Below are 17,866 nucleotides of genomic sequence, written 5' to 3' on the forward strand. Positions count from 1 at the left end.
CAAAAGTAGAGCTGAGAGGCACGAGGAGGAAGACAATGGGACACATTTGTTGAGCTGCATCTTGGGGCCAGGCCCCAGCTAGGTGCTTTCCCATGTCACTAGTCACAAGTGTTAGTCGCTCAGTTGTGTCCGACTCTGTGACCCCGTGGACTGTAGCCTGCCAGGTTCCTCTCTGTCCATGGGATTCTCCAGTCAGGGATACTAGAGTGGGTTGTCGCATCCCCGGAGTCCTCATCACGACTCGGGAAGGCGGGTATTATGGCTATTATCTAGATGAGGAAACTGGGGCTCTGAGTTGACAGTCAGTGGTGGAGCTGGGCTTTGTATCCAGGCCTGGCTGGTGCCCGAGTCTGTGTTGCTTCACCAAACCATGAAACTCAGTTGTTTTTTTTTCTTGCTCAACCCTTTGCCAGGGGCCAGCTCATCCTTGGAGCAGTTGCTTCAAGCTGAGTGGTGGGCCTGCTCTTGCTGGCGGATCCCAGAGGGAAGGGAGGAGGGGAGCTGGTGGTGAGGATGGGGGTGGGAAGAAGAGGGGATTGGAGAAAAGGGAGGTCCATGCAGCTGCATAGTAGGGCTGGGAGAGAGCAGGGAGGGGACCAAGCCCATTTTGGGGGGCAGTTCTGGTTCCGGGTTCTGTCTCAGAAAAGCCCTGTAAGTTAATGTAGGCTCCATCTCTTACTGGTTGTGTGACATGGGACAGGTGGGTCTATGCCTCAGTTTCCTCCTCTTTATAAAAGAGATGTTGATGGCAGTGACCTTAAAGGACAGTTGTGAAGATTAAATCAGAACGTCCAAGTGAACTCGGGGATCAGTGCTTCCCACATCGTGAAGCTGTATTGCTATGATGCTTGTCATTGCCCTGGCTGGGGGGAGGGGCCCTGGAGGGTGTCACTCACGCGATAACTCCTGGCCTTGAATCTTCCCTATCTTCATGTCGGAGCCCTGAAAATAAGAGATAGGCACGGGCAAGGGTTACTCCCAGGGCAGCGGAAGACCACACCATCCACTCAGTCCCAGTAGGCTCTGCTGAGTTCTGTCTTTCTCTCTGAGAGAGCAGGATGGGAAAGGAGGAAGCGGTCTGACTGTCCTGGGGGATGCTGCTAGGACAGGCTGTGGGGTTTAGAATGGTGCCTCAGGGGGTCTGCGAGAGAGGACAGATACAGACATTGTTGGGGATGACCTGCTGGCAAGGCACGGACCCCCTGGTCTATGGAGAGCCTGAGAGGATCCTTCCGGAAGAGACATCCCCCCCTCACCCTCCGTGCTCCTAGGCTGAGCCCAGGATGCACCTCTAGGTCTGTGGGTCCTGTTAAATCTAGTGCCTGGGCTGACCATGCTCACTGCTTGCCCATCCTCTCAGGCTGTCTTTGGGACCTTCAGAATACTCTGCCAACGGCTGCCTGAGCAGCTAGCAGGGCAAGGGAGGGCCAGAGGAGGCTGGACCGCCTGATTCTGAGGCTCGAGGGGACTCAGTCCACCATGCTGGGTGGCTGGGACAGCCTCAGTTTTCCCCCTTCCCTTGCTCCCTTTCCCTTCCCCCTCCCCTCCACTCAGTGTCTGTGAGATAATGAGGTGATCCTGGGGGCGGGTGCTAATTACTGTTTGTGCAGGGCCGGGAGATGCTCAGATGAAAGGTGCTGGAGCGGGCCCCTGGGTCTGTGCCATGGCTCGGGGCCCCGGGCCATGCCAGAGAGTCCTGTGGCCCCTAGGTGTGGGGTTTTATAGCCTTAATGATGGTGATTAGTGTGGCTCTTCACTGGTTCTGCCAACACCTAACTGTGCCCTGGCCACCTTTCCACCCAGCCCTGCTGGTGCGGCCCCTGCTCCTTACCCGTGAGAGGAGGTAGGGGTGGGGTGGGGCAGGGGAGCATGCGATATTTCTCCTCAGGTCTCTGCGGAGCTTCTCAGAGTCTGAGTGACCCAAACCCCAGTGTGGTTTCCTTTTTACAAAAACGCAAGCCCCGTTCCATTCCAGACCCCCCATCCCCTTCCTGTTCTCCCCTTTAGGCTGCAGTTTGTCCAAGTTTGTGCCAGAATATCCCTCTCCCTCCCCTCCCCCTGCTCCTCCGTGTCCAGCTAGGTCACCTGTGGTGGGAAGAAGGGGCAGGAGACTGCAGAAGGATGGAGCCCCGCTTTGAGCCCCACTCCCACTGTTTCCTGCATGTCTTTTGATGTCCTTGCCCTCAGCCTCACCCCATCTTGTTTGCTCAGTAGCACCCAGGTAGCCTTCTAATTCAGCCCCTCAGATGGACCCGAGCTCTGCTTACCCCCTCTCCCCCAGGATCAGGCCAGGCCTTATCTAGGGCTGGCTTGAGACCCTGGTGTGGCCAGCAGCTGAGGTGCTGGGGTGGCAGGATGTGTGGGGGAAATGGAGGCCCCTCCCCTGGATACTCTTCTCTCTCCCAGGAGAGGCGGGGAGGACCTGAGGCCTTCCAGTCGCTTTCTCCGAATAGCTCCCTGGCCTCTCTAGCAGGACTGAAAGGTGGGTGCTGAGGCCAGGGAAGCCCAGCCCAGCCTGGCCTCCCCCTCGTTCCCAGCCTCCCCCTCATTCCTTCCCAAGTCAGCCCGGCCAGCGGTTTGTTTAAACAAAACAATAGCAACCTAGGCCGGCTGTTTCTTTTCAATTCCCCACAGGCTTGGGTCCCACCCAGAGTGATAAACAGGCCTCTCTCCTGGTGCAAGCACAGAGAGGGGGCGAGGGCGCGGTAGGCCCTGGGCCTGTAGGGTCAGAGCAGTGTGGAAAGTCTGATCGTAGCCTCCATGAGGGTGGGGAGGCTCTCCGTCCCCTCCCTTTCACTCTGGGGAGTCTTTTTCTCCTTGGCCGGGGCTGGCTTGGCAAGGACACATGCAAACCCTTAGTAACACTGGCGGCCCTTCCTGCCCGCCTTCCCCTGCCCACTGCCCCCGAGATCGGCTGAGGCAGCTGCCAGGGGCCGTGAGCAGATGGTACTGATGGCCTGGAGAGCCTAGAGGGTCTCTCGGGACCCTGTCCTTGGACAGATACTAATCCTTGTTGGCAGGAAAAGCACCATGGAAAGTTCTGAGAAAAGACCAGGCAGCAGAAGGGTCCCTGAATGTGGTCAGCTCTGTTGGTGTTTACTCAAGTTGGGTTGGGAATTGGCTAAGCTCCCCTTTGGCCATCAACCGTCCTCAGGGGCTTAACGTTTCTACCACAGAACTAACACCTGGTGGGGGCCTTAGCAAACCAAATCCAAGGGTGAGCAAGTTGAGTCCCCAAAAGAGCTCAGACAACACGTCCAGCACCACACGAGTGGTGAGTGAGCGAATGCCAAAGGTTCTAGGAGGAGGGGGCCTCAGACCCTTTGACCTTGGACCCACAGTACTTCTTCTAAGACACTGTGACAATCCCTTTCCTTCTCTAGGAGGTGTTTTTTGGGAAAAGTGAAAGACTTAGTTGCTCAGTCATGTCTGACTCTTTGCGACCCTGTGGACTTTAGCCCGCCAGACTCCTCTGACTATGGGATTCTCCAGGCAAGGATGCTGGAGTGGGTAGCCATTTCCTTCTTTAGGGGATCTTCCCAACCTAGAGATTGAACCCAGGTCTCCTGCAATGTAGGCAGATTCTTCACCATCTGAGCCACCCACCGTTATGTATTAATTTTTCTTGGCAGTACCCTGTGGCATGCAGGATCCTTGTTCCCTGACCAGGGATTGAACATGCACCCCTTGCATTGGAAGCATGGAGTCTTAACCACTGGACCACCAGGGAAGTCCCAGGAAGACCATTATTAATGTATACAGGTATTATCCAGCTAATGGAGGACAGGGAAGCCTGGCGTGCTGCAGTCCGTGGGGTTGCAAAGAATCGGACTTGACTGAGTGATTGAACAACATTACCTGGAGGACTGGGGCTCCTGTGACAATGATTACGCACCCCCTCAACACCACCCCCATCCCATGTGAAAACATGAACTCTCCTAAAGCATCATCATGGCTTACAGTGTCGCACATCACCTTAGAAAGCAGGAAAGTCACCTTAGACAGCTGGAAAGCTTTGGAGATGGAGGAGATTCGGGGGAATTTTGAAGAGAAGAGGGAAATCTATTATTCAGAGGAGACGGGGTTGAGGAAAGTACCCTGAGAGTGGCAACAAGCTCAGCATTTGAGGACCAGACCCCACACCTGTCGAGTCAGCAGTGAAGAGCTTTGGCAGGAGAGCCTCAGGAGGGGAGGGCTTCCTTTCTTTCCCCACTACCCCCTTCTCGGCCCCCAGGCGTGCTGCTCCTCTTTAAGACTGGCACAGACAAAACTTCCTTTCCCTAACTATAGCTAAGACAGGTGGACATTTTCAAAAGAAACTTGTCTGAATGCAGATTCTTAAAAAGGAAATAATGACAGAAATTACACACAGCATGAAAATAGTTGGATTGCTAATCCTCAAGAACACTGAGAAGTCCGGGATGGGTTTTCTGGGATTTCAGTATGGGAGCACCAGAGGTGTTTTGTCAGTGCGCTTGGGAGGATGTTCTGGGCCCTTCTAAGTCACAGGGACCCAGTGGCCTTGGGACAGCAACTCCTTTCCTCATCAGCATCCTCTGGAAATGCGGAACCCAACACTCAACATCCTCTTAGCAGCGGGAGGGGAGCAAGAGGTGGGAAATTGCTGAGTTGGACCCTTAAATGCTCGGGATATAAGATAGTCTCCCCTCTTTTTAGATTCTGGTGCTTGATGTGTGCATATGTACATCCATGTGTGTGTAAATGTGCATGTGTGTGCATGAAGGGTGTGTACAGAGCTAGGTGGCACACAAACTAACACATACTATTCTATCACAGAGAAGAAGCTCAACTCTGTGGACCCTATGGAGGAATGTCCGGGTTTATAGAACATGAGACTTTCCTTCCAGCTCTCTCCCACCTCAGAACCCATCGTGTCTTGTTGAGCTAGTTTGAAACTGACATGTGAGATGTTTAAGAAGAGCTGAGGCTCGATGGGGAGTTGCAGGAACCTCATTTCATGGACCAGGGTGATGCAGGCTGTCTCAGCCAGGGTTGTTCTGACTGGGGCTTGTCTCAGGGCAAGTAAAGAACACAGTGCTGGGCTTTCCTGGTGGCTCAGAGGTAAAGAATCCACCTTGCAAATGCAGGAGACACAGGTTCGATCCCTGATACAGGAAGATCCCACATGCCATGGAGCAACTAAGCCTGTGCACCACAACTGCTGAGCCTGTGCTCTAGAGCCGGGGAGCCACAATTACTGAGCCCATGTGCCCTAGAGCCCGTGCTCTGCAACAAGAGAAGCCTCTGGAGCGAGAAGCCCGAGTACCGCAACTACAGAGTAGCCCCTACTCGCCACAACTAGAGAAAAGCCTGAGAGGCAATGAAGACCCAGCACAGCCTAAATAAATAAAATTATTAAAAACAAAACAAAACAAAACACAGTGCTGGAAGCTGAGAGCTGCCCCCCATCCCATCTTACATTTGTAACGAGCTTTTAGTATTTATTCTCGAGGGTACTGTCCAATCAATGGATCTGACAGCAGCTCTTGTATGGGAAGGGCAGAGATTGGTCTCCCCATTTGACTGGAGAGAAACCCAGAGGAGCTTCAGCTTCTCAAGGGCAGGGGCTGTATCCTTTCTATCTTTGTAGCTCTCAAGATACTTGGCACACAGGAGGGGTATTAGATGTTCTCAGTGCCCTGGCCCATTCCCTGGCTCACTGGCTCCACCTTCAACCTATTTCTCCTGGTCCCAGGGCCAGCACCAGCCTCCAGAGCTTGCTTCACCCCCAGCCCCCATGCATCAGGGCAGATGTGCTGGGGTGTTAAACTTCCCTGGCAATAGCTCTTAACCAATGACTGATGGGAATTGGTGTATAAGTGCTCCAGGAATCCACAGTGGAACTTGCATGCTCACGCACCTTCCTTTTCCTGTCTTACCCACTGCCTAACTGAGTGCTCTCTTGTGTCCCCAGCAAAATAAACTGCTTGTGTTAAAATACTTGTCTCAGGCTCTGCTTCTGGGGGACCCCCAAGCAAAGACAGCTTTACGGGTCCAATAGACATTTGGAGATGAATGAAGGCTTTGTCTTTCAGAGGTGGCTGATTTTGTTTACTTATTTTTGGCGGTGTCGAGTCTTAGTTGTGGTATATGGGCTTCTCTCTGGTTGTGGAGTGCCATCTCAGTAGCTGTGGCATGCAGGCTTAGTTGCCCGGTGGCATGTGGGATCTTAGTTCCCTGACCAGGAATTGAACCTTCATCCCTTGCATTGAAAGGCAGAGTCTTAACCACTGGACCACCAGGAAAGTCCCTTGGTCCTAGTCTCTCCTGATGAGACCACACTGCTACTGTCTGGACCTGGGTCCTTCTGCCTTCCCAGGCCAGGCCCCAGAGTTCCCTGACAGAATTGGTCCCTGATATACTGTTTTGTGCTAAGTCACTTTAGTCATGTCTGACTCTTGCGTCCCCATGGACTGTAGCCCGCCAGGCTCCTCTGTCCATGGGATTTCCCAGGTAAGAATACTGAAGTGGGTTGCCATGTCCTCCTACAGGGGATTTTCCCAATGCAGGGATGGGACCCTGAAATATGAAACCCTTGGAAAGCCACAAACAGGTGAGCAATCTAGATGAAAGTCACCTCAGTCCTTTATTTCTTGTCCCCTTGGGTACAGCCGGAGAGCTACATTCCCTGAGAATGGAGGGTCCAGAGATGCCCCCTCCCCCAGCCAGGGGAGCCCCTTGGCTAAGGGCTCTGTGAGGCATGGTGGCCAGATTTGGGTAGTGAGATCTGGAGGGCGGGGCAGGGGTCTGGTTCAGCGCTGCTCTCAGGAGGGAAGCTGGTCCCACTTCCTCACTTCCCTTCAATGACCTCCAGGCAACCGCCCACCCAACTGGGCATCCATGGAGGTCCCAGGTACTTGGGCTTGCTGAACCCCTGAGCAGAGGACCCGCGGCACCTTTCTGAGAAGATGATTTAGTCTCTTCACCCACCTCTTCCCATCAGGGCGGGAGGATGCACTTCTCCCACCTGGCTTCAAACCTCTGTCAGAGTGGGAAGTTTTACTTTGTGATCTCTGGGTCGGAGGGTGGGGTGCCCATCGAGAGAGTCCTGAACTTGAAAGGTGAGGTATAGAAGGGTGTCATGCAAATAAGGGAGAGCAGAGGGAGAAATGAGCAAAACAGAGCACTTGTAGGGGCAGGGGGAGGGGGGGCGGTGGGGCGGCGGAGCCGGGAATGGAAAAGAAGAGAAAATAGGACAGAGTTCTAGGCTCTGACACTGGCACTGAATGAGATGCTCCTTGCTGTCTGCACAGCTGCCTGCAAGTTGCCAAGTGGCAAAGGATCTAAGAAAAGGCACAAGATTAGAAAGTACTACCCAGCAATCTATGGATTCTGCAGTTCACAAGGGGTAAGTGAGTGGTAGGCATTGACAGCTCCTGGTATCTGAAGTCCCCCAGGGCTGCGGCTGCCAGGCCTCCTAACACCCGCCTGGAGAGGACCCAGCCAGGGAGACTGTGCCTGCTCCAAGGGGAAGCCTGCGATCCATTAATCCTGTGGCCTGCTTTTTGCCCTGGGGCTGGGAAAACGGGCTGGCCATTGAGGCGGGTGGAATGGAATCCGTGGGAAGTGGTAAGAAGGAAGCACAGACCTGAGCCCTCCAGGGAGCTGAGTGCTTACAGACTCGAGGGTGTAGGATGGCCAATTTTTCTTTGCACCAGTTTCCCTCAAGAAGTGTTAGCATCAAGGACCTGATAGACTTCCTCTGGCATCTTCAAGGATAGGGCGGTTGCATGGCGAATTTCATCATTAGAAAATGCCCACGGATGGCCAGCAAATTCTGGTATATCACACCAACTGGCAATAGGACCCTTGGGTTTTGATTCCTAGTTTGGCTTCAAATCTGGAGTCAGTTACTTTCCTGCATCTCCAGATGCCAAAATGGGTTGGGGCGAGGTGGGGTGTAGCTGGTGTGCTTCTTGGAGTAAGCAGTTACTGGGATGGGAGGGACTTCATCTCTCTCCACGTCTCTGGGTTAAGAGGCAAGATTTCCCAAGGCCTGGGTCAAGGTTGCTTGTGTCTAACAAGTTGTGTCTAACAGGTTGTCCAAGTTTTTTGTTCCAGGTCACGTGGAGGTGCATGTGGTTCCCAAAGAAGCCACACTGTCTTGCACCTGTGTGTATGTGACAGTATTGAGCATAGCGTTGGCCCAAGGGATGCTGGCTGGGGAGATGGGTAGATTCAATGAATGAGAAGTCCTGTGAAATAGGAATGAAGACACATTTTATGGTATTGAGGAATACATGATCTAGTTGGGCAGACATACTGTCAAAGAAATAACTGTATTATACATCTAAATAATTGCAGTCTATAGGAAATCCTGGAGGAGGATAGAAGAAGGAAATTGCAACTGCTTGGGGTTAGTGATCAGGGAAAGCTATTGAAAGGAGGCTGTACTCCACCTGGGCTTTGAAGGGTGTGTAGGAGTTTTCCTATTTTCTAGTGGACTGGATAGGGGAAGGAAGGGGCATTTTAAGTTGAGGAAGTTGCATAAGCAAGGTATAAATATGTAAACAAGGCATGGAAAGAACAGGTGGGTCTGGAAGAAGCTCAAGTTAAGGCTTGAAATGTAGGCTGGGGTTAAGCTTCAGTGTCTGGTAATGCTTCTGATATCTGAGAATCAAAGCCATCAACAACCCAAACTTTGTGTCCACAGACCCCGGCAAGACTTTTTCTGTTTTCCACATACTCAGCAACTGTGTCCCAGGAGCCTCACTGAAGTGGGCTGGTCAGCTGCCTCTCTGGTCAAGAAAGAATCTGGGTGGGACTAGGCTTTGGGACATGGCCCACATGGCAGGTCAGATCTGGATGGAGCTGAACCCTGTGACCATGGCCTCACTCACAGCAGGTGAGTATGGGACCCTCGAACTCCAGCCCATCCCCATTGCAGACTGTTAATTTTTCAGTTTTAGGTCATGAAAGTACAGTATGTTCATTACAGAAAAAATTTCAGACTCAGGAGAAAAAAAAAAATAACTAGAGAGAGAAAGAATCCCCGGGATTACTCTGCATAGAGATAATGGCCCTGAGAACATCAGGGCTCCCTTCTTTGCATTTGGGTCCCAACGCTTCTTGTTACACAAGTGTCAGCTTCGAGCCTGTTATCCCTTCTGGGGTCGGCATTGGCTGGATGCCCATCTCCTTGGGGAAACTTTCCCTAGTTGCTCTGAGTCTCTGAAGCTCAGAGACTGATTTGGACCTCAGGAGATGGTGGACTGCCCCCCTCTTTGACCCTGGTCTGCTACAGGTTACCCATTCTCTGGATGTAGCATCAAGGTAGGGTTAGGAGGAGAGTGGGAAGGAAAAAAGGAGTAAAGAACTCAATGTAGGGTCTCATTAAACCTGTCCCAATTAGAAACAGTCAAGAAATATTAAGATAGATTGAGAGCAAATATCATGAGGTGATAGCTAAATATAATTATTATGCATCATTGTCAGCTTAGGCTAAAGACTGCCATTTCCAGACACACGGAACAAACACAGAAGCTTTCGGTACCAACAACAGGTTGCCAGAATGCTTCATTTATTTGAACTCATGTAGGGAATTGGGTATTTTTCATAAGAACATTTCCCTGGTCTCTCAAATCTTATATGTTTAGTTCCCCAACTCCTTTCATTTTAACTATTATATCTTGGATAGTGATCTTATTAAAACACTAGTTCTTGTGTTCTTCAACACACACACACACACACACACACACACACGGAGAATACCTTCTGTAATTTTAAACACCATGATGGTATACTCTCAGTGAATAACCAGTTTTTCACCTTGCAACAACACAAGACTGCAATGTTCAAAAATAAATACAAAGAACGGGCCATTCAGCCTTCCGCCTGCTCCAACCTCCTCCAGGTCCAATAATTTAATATAGATGTCACGGTCAGTACATAAAGACAGGGGAACCACCTCCTACGGGGCACCTACAATGAGGCAGGCATTTTGCCAGCATCTTGGCGCAAGCTAGCTCACTCCAGTCTCTGCCTTGTAGCCCATTTGCTGCTCAGGAGACCGCCCCCCACCATTGAGAGAACGGAAGTCCTCAGTCCTGCTGAGAGAGCCAAGCTTCGTGGTCTGGTGTCTGGCGCTGCAAGAACCAGGGATTTGGTGCCATGGGGTTAAAGCATGGATCAGTGACTGAGCTGTTAACACAGCTGTTCCAAAGGGCAACCTGGGCACTGGTCCAATGTCATTACCTATTAGCCGCATGACTTTGAGCAAGACACTTAATTTCCCAGCGTCTTAGTCTCCATACCTGTAAAGGAGCAACGATAATGATACCTGCCCTGGTTTCCTCACAGGCTCGTGAAGAAGAAATTAGGAAATGGGATAGTATGAGATCCTGTGGTGGCATCTGAGTGTAAGGATCATGACGGGCCTCCTTTCCCCAGGGTTCAGCGTGGAAGGAAAGGGCTGAGGTCACTGCTGCCCAGGCTGAGTGGGGAGGGGACACTGCCTCCAGCTGCCGCTTGCTCAGAACCCATCCCACTGGCTATCTTTTGCTGTGATTGACTCAGGAAGCCTCCTGGCAGGGTCAGCCTCATGAAGCTAATGGGGCACCGTGGGCTCGGAGATTACTCAGCTGTGAATGTGGGGCCCGTCCCGCTGGGCTGGCACTCGCCCGGCTGTGCAGAGCGTGTGGCACATGATGTTTATTAATATGCCTTGATGAGGAGCATTAGTGTCTACTAATGACACCATCTGAGCCTGGCCTGCCTTCTCCCATTCCTCTCTCTTCCCCTTCCTGTGGAGACACACACCCACTCACATAGAGATGTCGGCCCTCGGAGGAGGGACAGAAGGCACAGTTGCCCCCCACACCCCGGGAAGGCAGGGGCTGGGATGGGGGTCCAGTCACAGGGGTCAGACAGAGGATCCAGGATAGGGGAGGAAGTAGGGTGCTGCTGGCTCAGGGGTCAGGTGGGAATCTGGCCAGAAAGTGCTTGGTGGTGGAAGCAAGGAAACAAAACAGTGGCAAGACTTTTCCAAAACTGGTGGGAAGGATGGGGAGCGGCAAGGGCGAGACAGGAGACTGGAGCTGGGGAGGGGCTGGCCCTGGCTGGGAGCAGGAGGGAGGGAGGCTAGACGTGGGGCGGGGATGGCAGGGGTTGGGGGTGGGAGGAGGGGCGAGAGCCAGAGAAGGGATCTGTGAGTTAAGTTCACTCAGCCACACGCATCCACAGCCCCCACTGATGCACACACACTCATACACACAACACATGCACTTGCATGCATACTCACGTATACATGCTCACACAGCCTTCAACTCACACACACACTTGTGCACGTTCAATCACACATGTCCTCACATGCTCACATATACATGTGTTCAGTCACACACATGCTGGCATACACACATGACATGCTTATTCAATGCACACTCACATACATTCCCCCACCTAAACACGTATTCACACATGCCCACACACAACACCCTCAGATACACTCACTCACGCTCACATATACACGGTCATACACATAGAGCCCTCCACCTTGCACATTTATCCAACACATATATACACATAATGCCCACACACTCACACATGCTTATACATGTACACACTCACACATATACACTTAACACACATTCACACACACCCACACACATGCACATTTGCAAGGCACTCATACACACACACAGACAACCTTCCACACACTCCCTCTCCCAGGCAGCCTCTCACTGGTGGGTATGTCAGGGGTCATCAGGGTGGGGGGTGTTTGGGGAGGGGGCCAGTGGTGGTGAGGCTACAGTGTGGACCGTGGGACTAGGAGAAGCGGGGTGTGGGAATCTCCAGGCCTTTGGCAGGAGACCAGGACTGAGGGATGACTGATTAGGACTGAGGGCTGTGAGTAAGAACTGAGCTGTTCTCTGTTACTCTCCAGAGTCTGAGGGCCAGAGGGGTGGGGACACAGGAAGGAAGAGGAGCTGGGGCAGGAGAGGGGGCTCAACTAGGAGTCAGGGGTGTCCCAGCTCTGCCCCCTGCCCTCCTGCCTGTTGTGGTGGGATGTGGCAGGCTGGCCTGCCGCCTGAAGCAGTAGAACAATTAGGAAACACTACAGTTAATCCTGAAACAAACAGGACTTGAGAAACTGTAGCCAGCCGGAGGGGAAGAAGCTGCAGGGCTACCTCCTCAGGCCAGCCCTTATCAACCGCATCTCTAATCTCCAGCATCTAGTCTTTCTGGCTGGGTGGCTGCAACCCCAGAGGAGGGACTGCGAAGACCAGAAAGCTGGGAGGAGGCAATCTGCCCAGACCTTTTCTCCCCAGCCCCAGTTGGGCAGAGGGGGTCCAGCAACCCCATAACTGTCCCCTGGCCCGGTGAGGAGTGCTCCAGGGCTTATGAGTGGTCAGGGGGAGCACCAGTGTCTAGAACACTCCCTGAGTGGTTGTGAGAGCTATGTGGGGGCTCCCCCAGGTTCACCAGGTAGGGATCACCGACGGCCAAGAAGGCTTCTCATAGCATCTGGCTCAGCAGTTTCTTCTGGATCCTGGCCTTCCTGCCCCTTCCATCTACTCTCATTTTGCCTGTGTCTCCCCACCCCCCAACCCGACTGTTCTACTCTCTACCACCAACCAGGAAACAGCCAGCTGTCTCTGGGCTCCTCTGTCCTGGCCATGGACCAGCTCTGGGATGCGGTTGTCCTAGAACCCAGGCCCCAGAGGCTGGTGGGTCCTCAGTCAGGCTTCTGAGCTTAGCTGTGGCCCCCTCCTTTGCCCTATTTTCAGTTCCACACTTGGCTTCAGGAGAAAGATAAGGCTTTGTCTATACTTTGGGGTCTCTCTCTCCTTCTCCACCAAAGGGCCCAGGCCCAGGGCTGCCTTGTGAAAAAGAAGGGAGGAAGGAAGGAGAAAAGAAAAGAGAGAGGGAAGGAAGGAAGGAAGGAGAGAGGGACTTTCTGGAAGGAAGCTTGGGGATCAAGACTTTTGAGCAAGAAAAGATGCCGGCGAGGTATGGAGGCTCCAAGAAACCCCAGGCTCCTTAGAGAGGGTGACAATAAGCAGAAACAGTCTGTCTCATTCAAATCACGTCTTACTCTTTTCAGAGGGACTGACAGTGAACTTAGCCCCAGTCCCTGGCCCCTTGCTGCTCAGAGAGGCAGCAGCATCACGTGGGAATTTGTGAGAAAGGCGGGATTTGGGGCCCCACCCAGATATGGTGTGAATCAGGATCTTTCTTTTAACAAGAGCTTGCGTACACACTCATCTGAGAAGCGCTGCCCTGGAAGCCTGCTCCCAGGGTCCGGCGTCTCTGGACCGGGAGCGCAGGGTCCGAATCAGAGCTGTGGTGGCAGCGGTGGTGACATGAGCCCTTGTCTCTGACACTGTTCCCTTTCTGGTCTCTTCCAGGCTCAGGAGCACCCCCACCCTGCCCCCAGGGGAGGGGATCATACTTCCCAGAGCAGGACCTGCCTGACCTTCAGGTGCAGAGGTGACCCCAGCTCTCAAGGCAGACTATTTGGACTGGCTGGGCTCCTGAGTGGTCACAGGAGGTAGAGAGGGGTTGGGGCCGGGCCAGCACTGGGAGACATGAGGCCTGGTAAGCACCCCTGCTTGGAGCCATGAAAAGCAGACCCAGTTGGTGATTCTTGGTGTCACTCACTATTCGGAACCTTTGTGTTTCTGGCCTTGGGCAAGACAGCCCCTCCTGCTGGAGGGGGCCCTGAGGAGCCACATCTGGGTGCACTGTTTGCTAGGTGCTCCCCAGGGTGTTGGATACACACCCACTGGTGCTTCCTTCTTCCCATCCTGTTCCCCACTCCCAACCCTATTTGAGGAGGTGGGGAATGCTTATTCCCGAGGTGCTTATTCATTTATTATTATGTTTTTGGCCGTGAGGCTTGTTGGATCTTAGTTCCCCCACTAGGGATAGAACCTGGATCCTTGGCAGTGAAAGCGCAGAGTCCTAACCGCTGGACTGCCAGGGAAGTCCCTCTCCAGGTGTTTAGAAATCTCTGGGGAAGGAGGAGGCAAGAGAGCACTGCTCATGGACTTCCCTGGTGGTCTGGTGGTTAAGAATCCACCTGACAGTGCAAGGGACATAGGTTTGATCCATGTCTGGGAAGATTCCACATGCCATGTGGCAACGAAGCTCGTTCAAGCTCATGACCCCACGTGCTCTAGAGGCCTTGACTGGCAACAGGAGAAGCCATGGCAATGAGAAGCCTGTGCATTGCAATTAGAGAGTAGTCCTCATTCACCACAACTAGAGAATGCCTGCACACAGCAACGAAGACCCAGTGCAGCCAAAAATAAATAAAATAAATACATACATAAATTAAAAAAAGAAATCGACAACTCAAAACATTTTGAAAAAGACAGAGAGCAAGCATTGTTCTTTCTTGCAGTCTTGGACCAGAGGCAGGTGTGTAAGGTGGCTCAGGAGGCCGGGGGGTGGGGGGGTGGGGGGGGTCTGCACTGGTTCCCTGGTCCTAGAAGCAGGCCTACAGCCAAGTGTCCCCCTCAGCTCTCCTTTGCAGATACCCAAGCAAACTTGCTATCACTGACCAACTTTCGGGGCTACCCTCGTCTTTCTGTCCCTACCTCCTGTGTCAAGGCCAAGGGAACAGTGAACACAGCCCACTGGGGACAAGCAGTTGTCAGCCCAGTCCAGAGCTTACTCTCATTCTGTTGTGTCACCTTTTACAGTGCCTGGCAGGCAAATGCCAATCTGGGGAGCTTGGCAATCATGATGAAAAAAACACCCGAGACTGAGCTTAATGAACTCCACCCTGACCTCCTGGTTGGTTCCATCAGTCACTGGATTGCTTGGGAACTAACATGACCCCAGGGAGAGGAAGGGAGAGCTATGATTCCCTCCAGCAAGGCCAAGTGCACTGGATCACTGTGCTGCTCCTTTATTAAGGGTCACTCAGCCCCAGAAGCTGATTGGGTGGGAGGTCTGTGTGGAGGACCCTGGCTGCCTATGAACTGGGTGCCCACCCTCCTCCCCAGCAGGTGGAGAGTCAGGCTCGGGGCAGTTGTAGTGCTTGGCCATGGGCCCAGTCAGGATCATCATTGCTCTCAGAGTGTGTTGAAATGGTCTTTGCACAACCTTGAGGAGGGCCCAGCATTTACAGGTGACAGTGCCCAGGGCCACGAGGAGAGGGGAGGAAAGAGGATGGGGTGACAGCTGGGAAGGAACCCAAAGAGGGTCAAGGAGCCCTCCACAACTTCTGACTCCCAAGGCTCCCGGGCTCTCCCAGGGCCTCCTTCCGGCCCCCCACCCATGAGTCTGGACTTCAGAGGCCCTCCACCCTAGGAGTCTGGGGTTTCGGGACACCAGGCCAATCCCTAGGTTATGCCACAAGAAGCCGAGATAAACTTCTCCCTGGAACTTTTTGCTGTGAGCAGTTAATTGCCCTGGCATCTGAGGCTGCAGTACACAAGCAAGGGGCCTTTAATGAAAGCAAATGACAGCTGATTAATCTGCCAGCTCTAGCCCCGCTCCTCCCTGTGGGGTCTGGCCACGCTCCATAGCCTCGATGGCCTGCACCAGCAGGGTGGGCTCCAGTCTATTACCACTGGCGCTTCCAGCCCTCATGGGGGAGAGGGCGAGCTCCCGTGCCTCCTCTGCCCTCCTGAGCCAGCTGTCCTGTCCTGTGTGAGGGGCTGGCCCTGGAGGAGAGGGCTTGGCCCCGCTGGAGGCTGTCCCTGGTGACCTGTCGGGAAGGGGGCAGAGAGTGGCCCAGTGGGACTGCTGTGAAGAGATTACATTTAGAAGGTGAGTGGGGGCATGGCTAGATGTGTAGCTGGCTTTTCAGTTGCTCACTGACTGTGGCCTTGAGAAAGCAGTCAGGCCATTGGATCATTCGCACTGGGGGAGAGGGCAGAGAGAAGAACTGGGGCTAGGGGAAAGTCCCTCTTTCTACCCCAGTTCACCTGCCCTGGTTCCAGGCTAATGCCAGGGAGCCCACACTGAGTAAACTCCTGCTAGGTGCCAAGTGCTGTGTCCACGGGAAGGTGGCTGACAGTCTGACGGAGACACGAGAGAAAAGAGGTTATGACAGGTACCATGAGTGCTAAGAGGATTTGCAGAGGGCCTAGAGTGGGGCATGGAGGGCTTCCTGGAGGAAGTACGAATTCCTCTCCACCTGATGGTGGTGCTTGACAGTGAAGGGGAAGGTCACTACTTCTGGACTCCAGCTGTGAGGCCTGGGCTCTTCCAGAGCCTCCTTATGAGAAGCCCCAGGCCCTTATCACCTCCTCCTTAAACTGCTTGGCCCTCCCCTTGGGCTGCCTGGTGGCTGGGGGATTGAGGACTAGGGATGAAGGAACTGGAAAGGAAGTGAGCATCTGGCCATGAGTGGAGGCCACTGGCTTTGTCCTGGGCAGGAACCCCTCTTGGGAAGCAGAAGTAATGATCCCTTTGGGGGAGAAACCCCCTCAGTATCTATAGCAATAAAAAAGGGGCCCCAAGCTCACTCTCGCTGCAGCCTCTAATGATGGGGTTGGGGTGTAATGAATATCTGTGTGCTCATAAAACAGACTAATGACTGCCCTCATTTAATGGACCCCTTTTATCCTCACTTGTTCCCAAACCAGAAGGGACCATCCCAGGGGCTGAGGTCTGGAGCCTTGTGGCTGCCACAGACCCCAGCTGTTTGGCTCAGCGGCAGCGGGTGGGGTGGTCCCTGGGTTCCTGCGCTTGTGCCTCTGAGGCTCTGTTTTCCTCCTCCATCCCTTATCTGGCTGAAACAGCCCAAGGAGTCTGAGGAGATGCCTGCCAGTGACTAGCCTCAGGAAGTGGGCAGGGGATGCGGAGGGAGGAAGCGTATATACCCTAATTCTTCAGAACCCTGTCGACACTTGTAACATGTGGCTGCAGAGAAGGAGCACCGAAGAACCAGCTGCTGGTGGCACCACACCCCCTTCCTCTGCGCCCCTCCCCACCCCCCACCCATAAGAGCTCACTGAATCATCCCAGCATCAACTCCTTCACCTGAAAAGAGCAAGACTTGGGAGGGCGGGGCTCGCCTGCTGAATCACCAGCAACACCTATGTTTTGCTTGGGAGGCCTGACCCTGTTTGGCTTCCTGGAGCTTGGTGAGATCACAGCCCTGGGTGTTGTGGCTGCAGGCCAGTGTGACCTGCCATGCAGGGAATATTTTTAAAGAGATACTTGCCCCTGTGTTCCCAGGACTAGCTCCTGGAGAGATTCTAGCTGTTATTTGAGTCCCCCCCGCCCCCAACCTAGGTTGATTGTAGGAATTGGTCAGGTGAACATGAAGTCACTTGGGATAAGGTGGCAAAACAATTAACAATCAACAATCGAACCCACCAGCCCTGGGCAAGCCCCTGGGAGTGGCCATGGGGCCGTGGTGGCTGGTAACATCTGAAGCAGGTGGGATGAGCAGAATCTAAGTCCCCACACACGCCCCAGAGGATGGACGGACAGGCTGATTTGCTTTTTCCAGAGTTCCGGAGCTGCCTAACTGTGGTCTTTTGGTCAGCATCTGGATGAGAGCCACAGGCCATCATTACAAGGTCTTCCAATGGCAAGAAACTCTAATGAGTCAGCCTGAAGCCTCAGTGTTCCCATCTGGGCACTGGCCTAGCCCTGCCTCCAGGCCATCTGCAGATAATTGGGGTCAGAGGAGGGCAGAGGATCCCAAGAGGCAGATTCCTGGGCCCCTCACTGACCTCCCATTTTCAGTGTCCTTGCCTTGGAGAAGTCGCCCCCTGACAACCGCCAGACAGAAAAAGCACTGCCCTCGCTTCCCACTTGGCCTCTCAGCAGGGGGGCACCGCAGTAGGAAAAGCACCTTTAGAGAGTCTCTGAGAGCCAATAGGTGAGGTGAGTCACTTGGAGGTGGTGTCGTGATTAGCAGGCAGTAACAACCACCATC

At 53.4% G+C, this 17,866-nt stretch overlaps 1 protein-coding gene across 6 annotated transcripts in view; it reads right to left on the reverse strand.

Moving 5' to 3' along the window:
• PEBP4 (phosphatidylethanolamine binding protein 4) overlaps window positions 1-17,866 on the reverse strand; it is a 225,908-nt gene that overhangs the window by 15,038 nt on the left and 193,004 nt on the right. For all 6 annotated transcript variants that reach the window (XM_061427003.1, XM_061427007.1, XM_061427004.1 and 3 more), the window contains one exon: window positions 897-942. In XM_061427003.1, the coding sequence (XP_061282987.1) occupies window positions 897-942 (46 nt within the window). The remainder of the gene's footprint in view (window positions 1-896; window positions 943-17,866) is intronic.

This window comes from Bos javanicus, chromosome 8 (assembly GCF_032452875.1).
Source record: "Bos javanicus breed banteng chromosome 8, ARS-OSU_banteng_1.0, whole genome shotgun sequence".
In the NCBI taxonomy this organism is placed as follows: domain Eukaryota; kingdom Metazoa; phylum Chordata; class Mammalia; order Artiodactyla; family Bovidae; genus Bos; species Bos javanicus.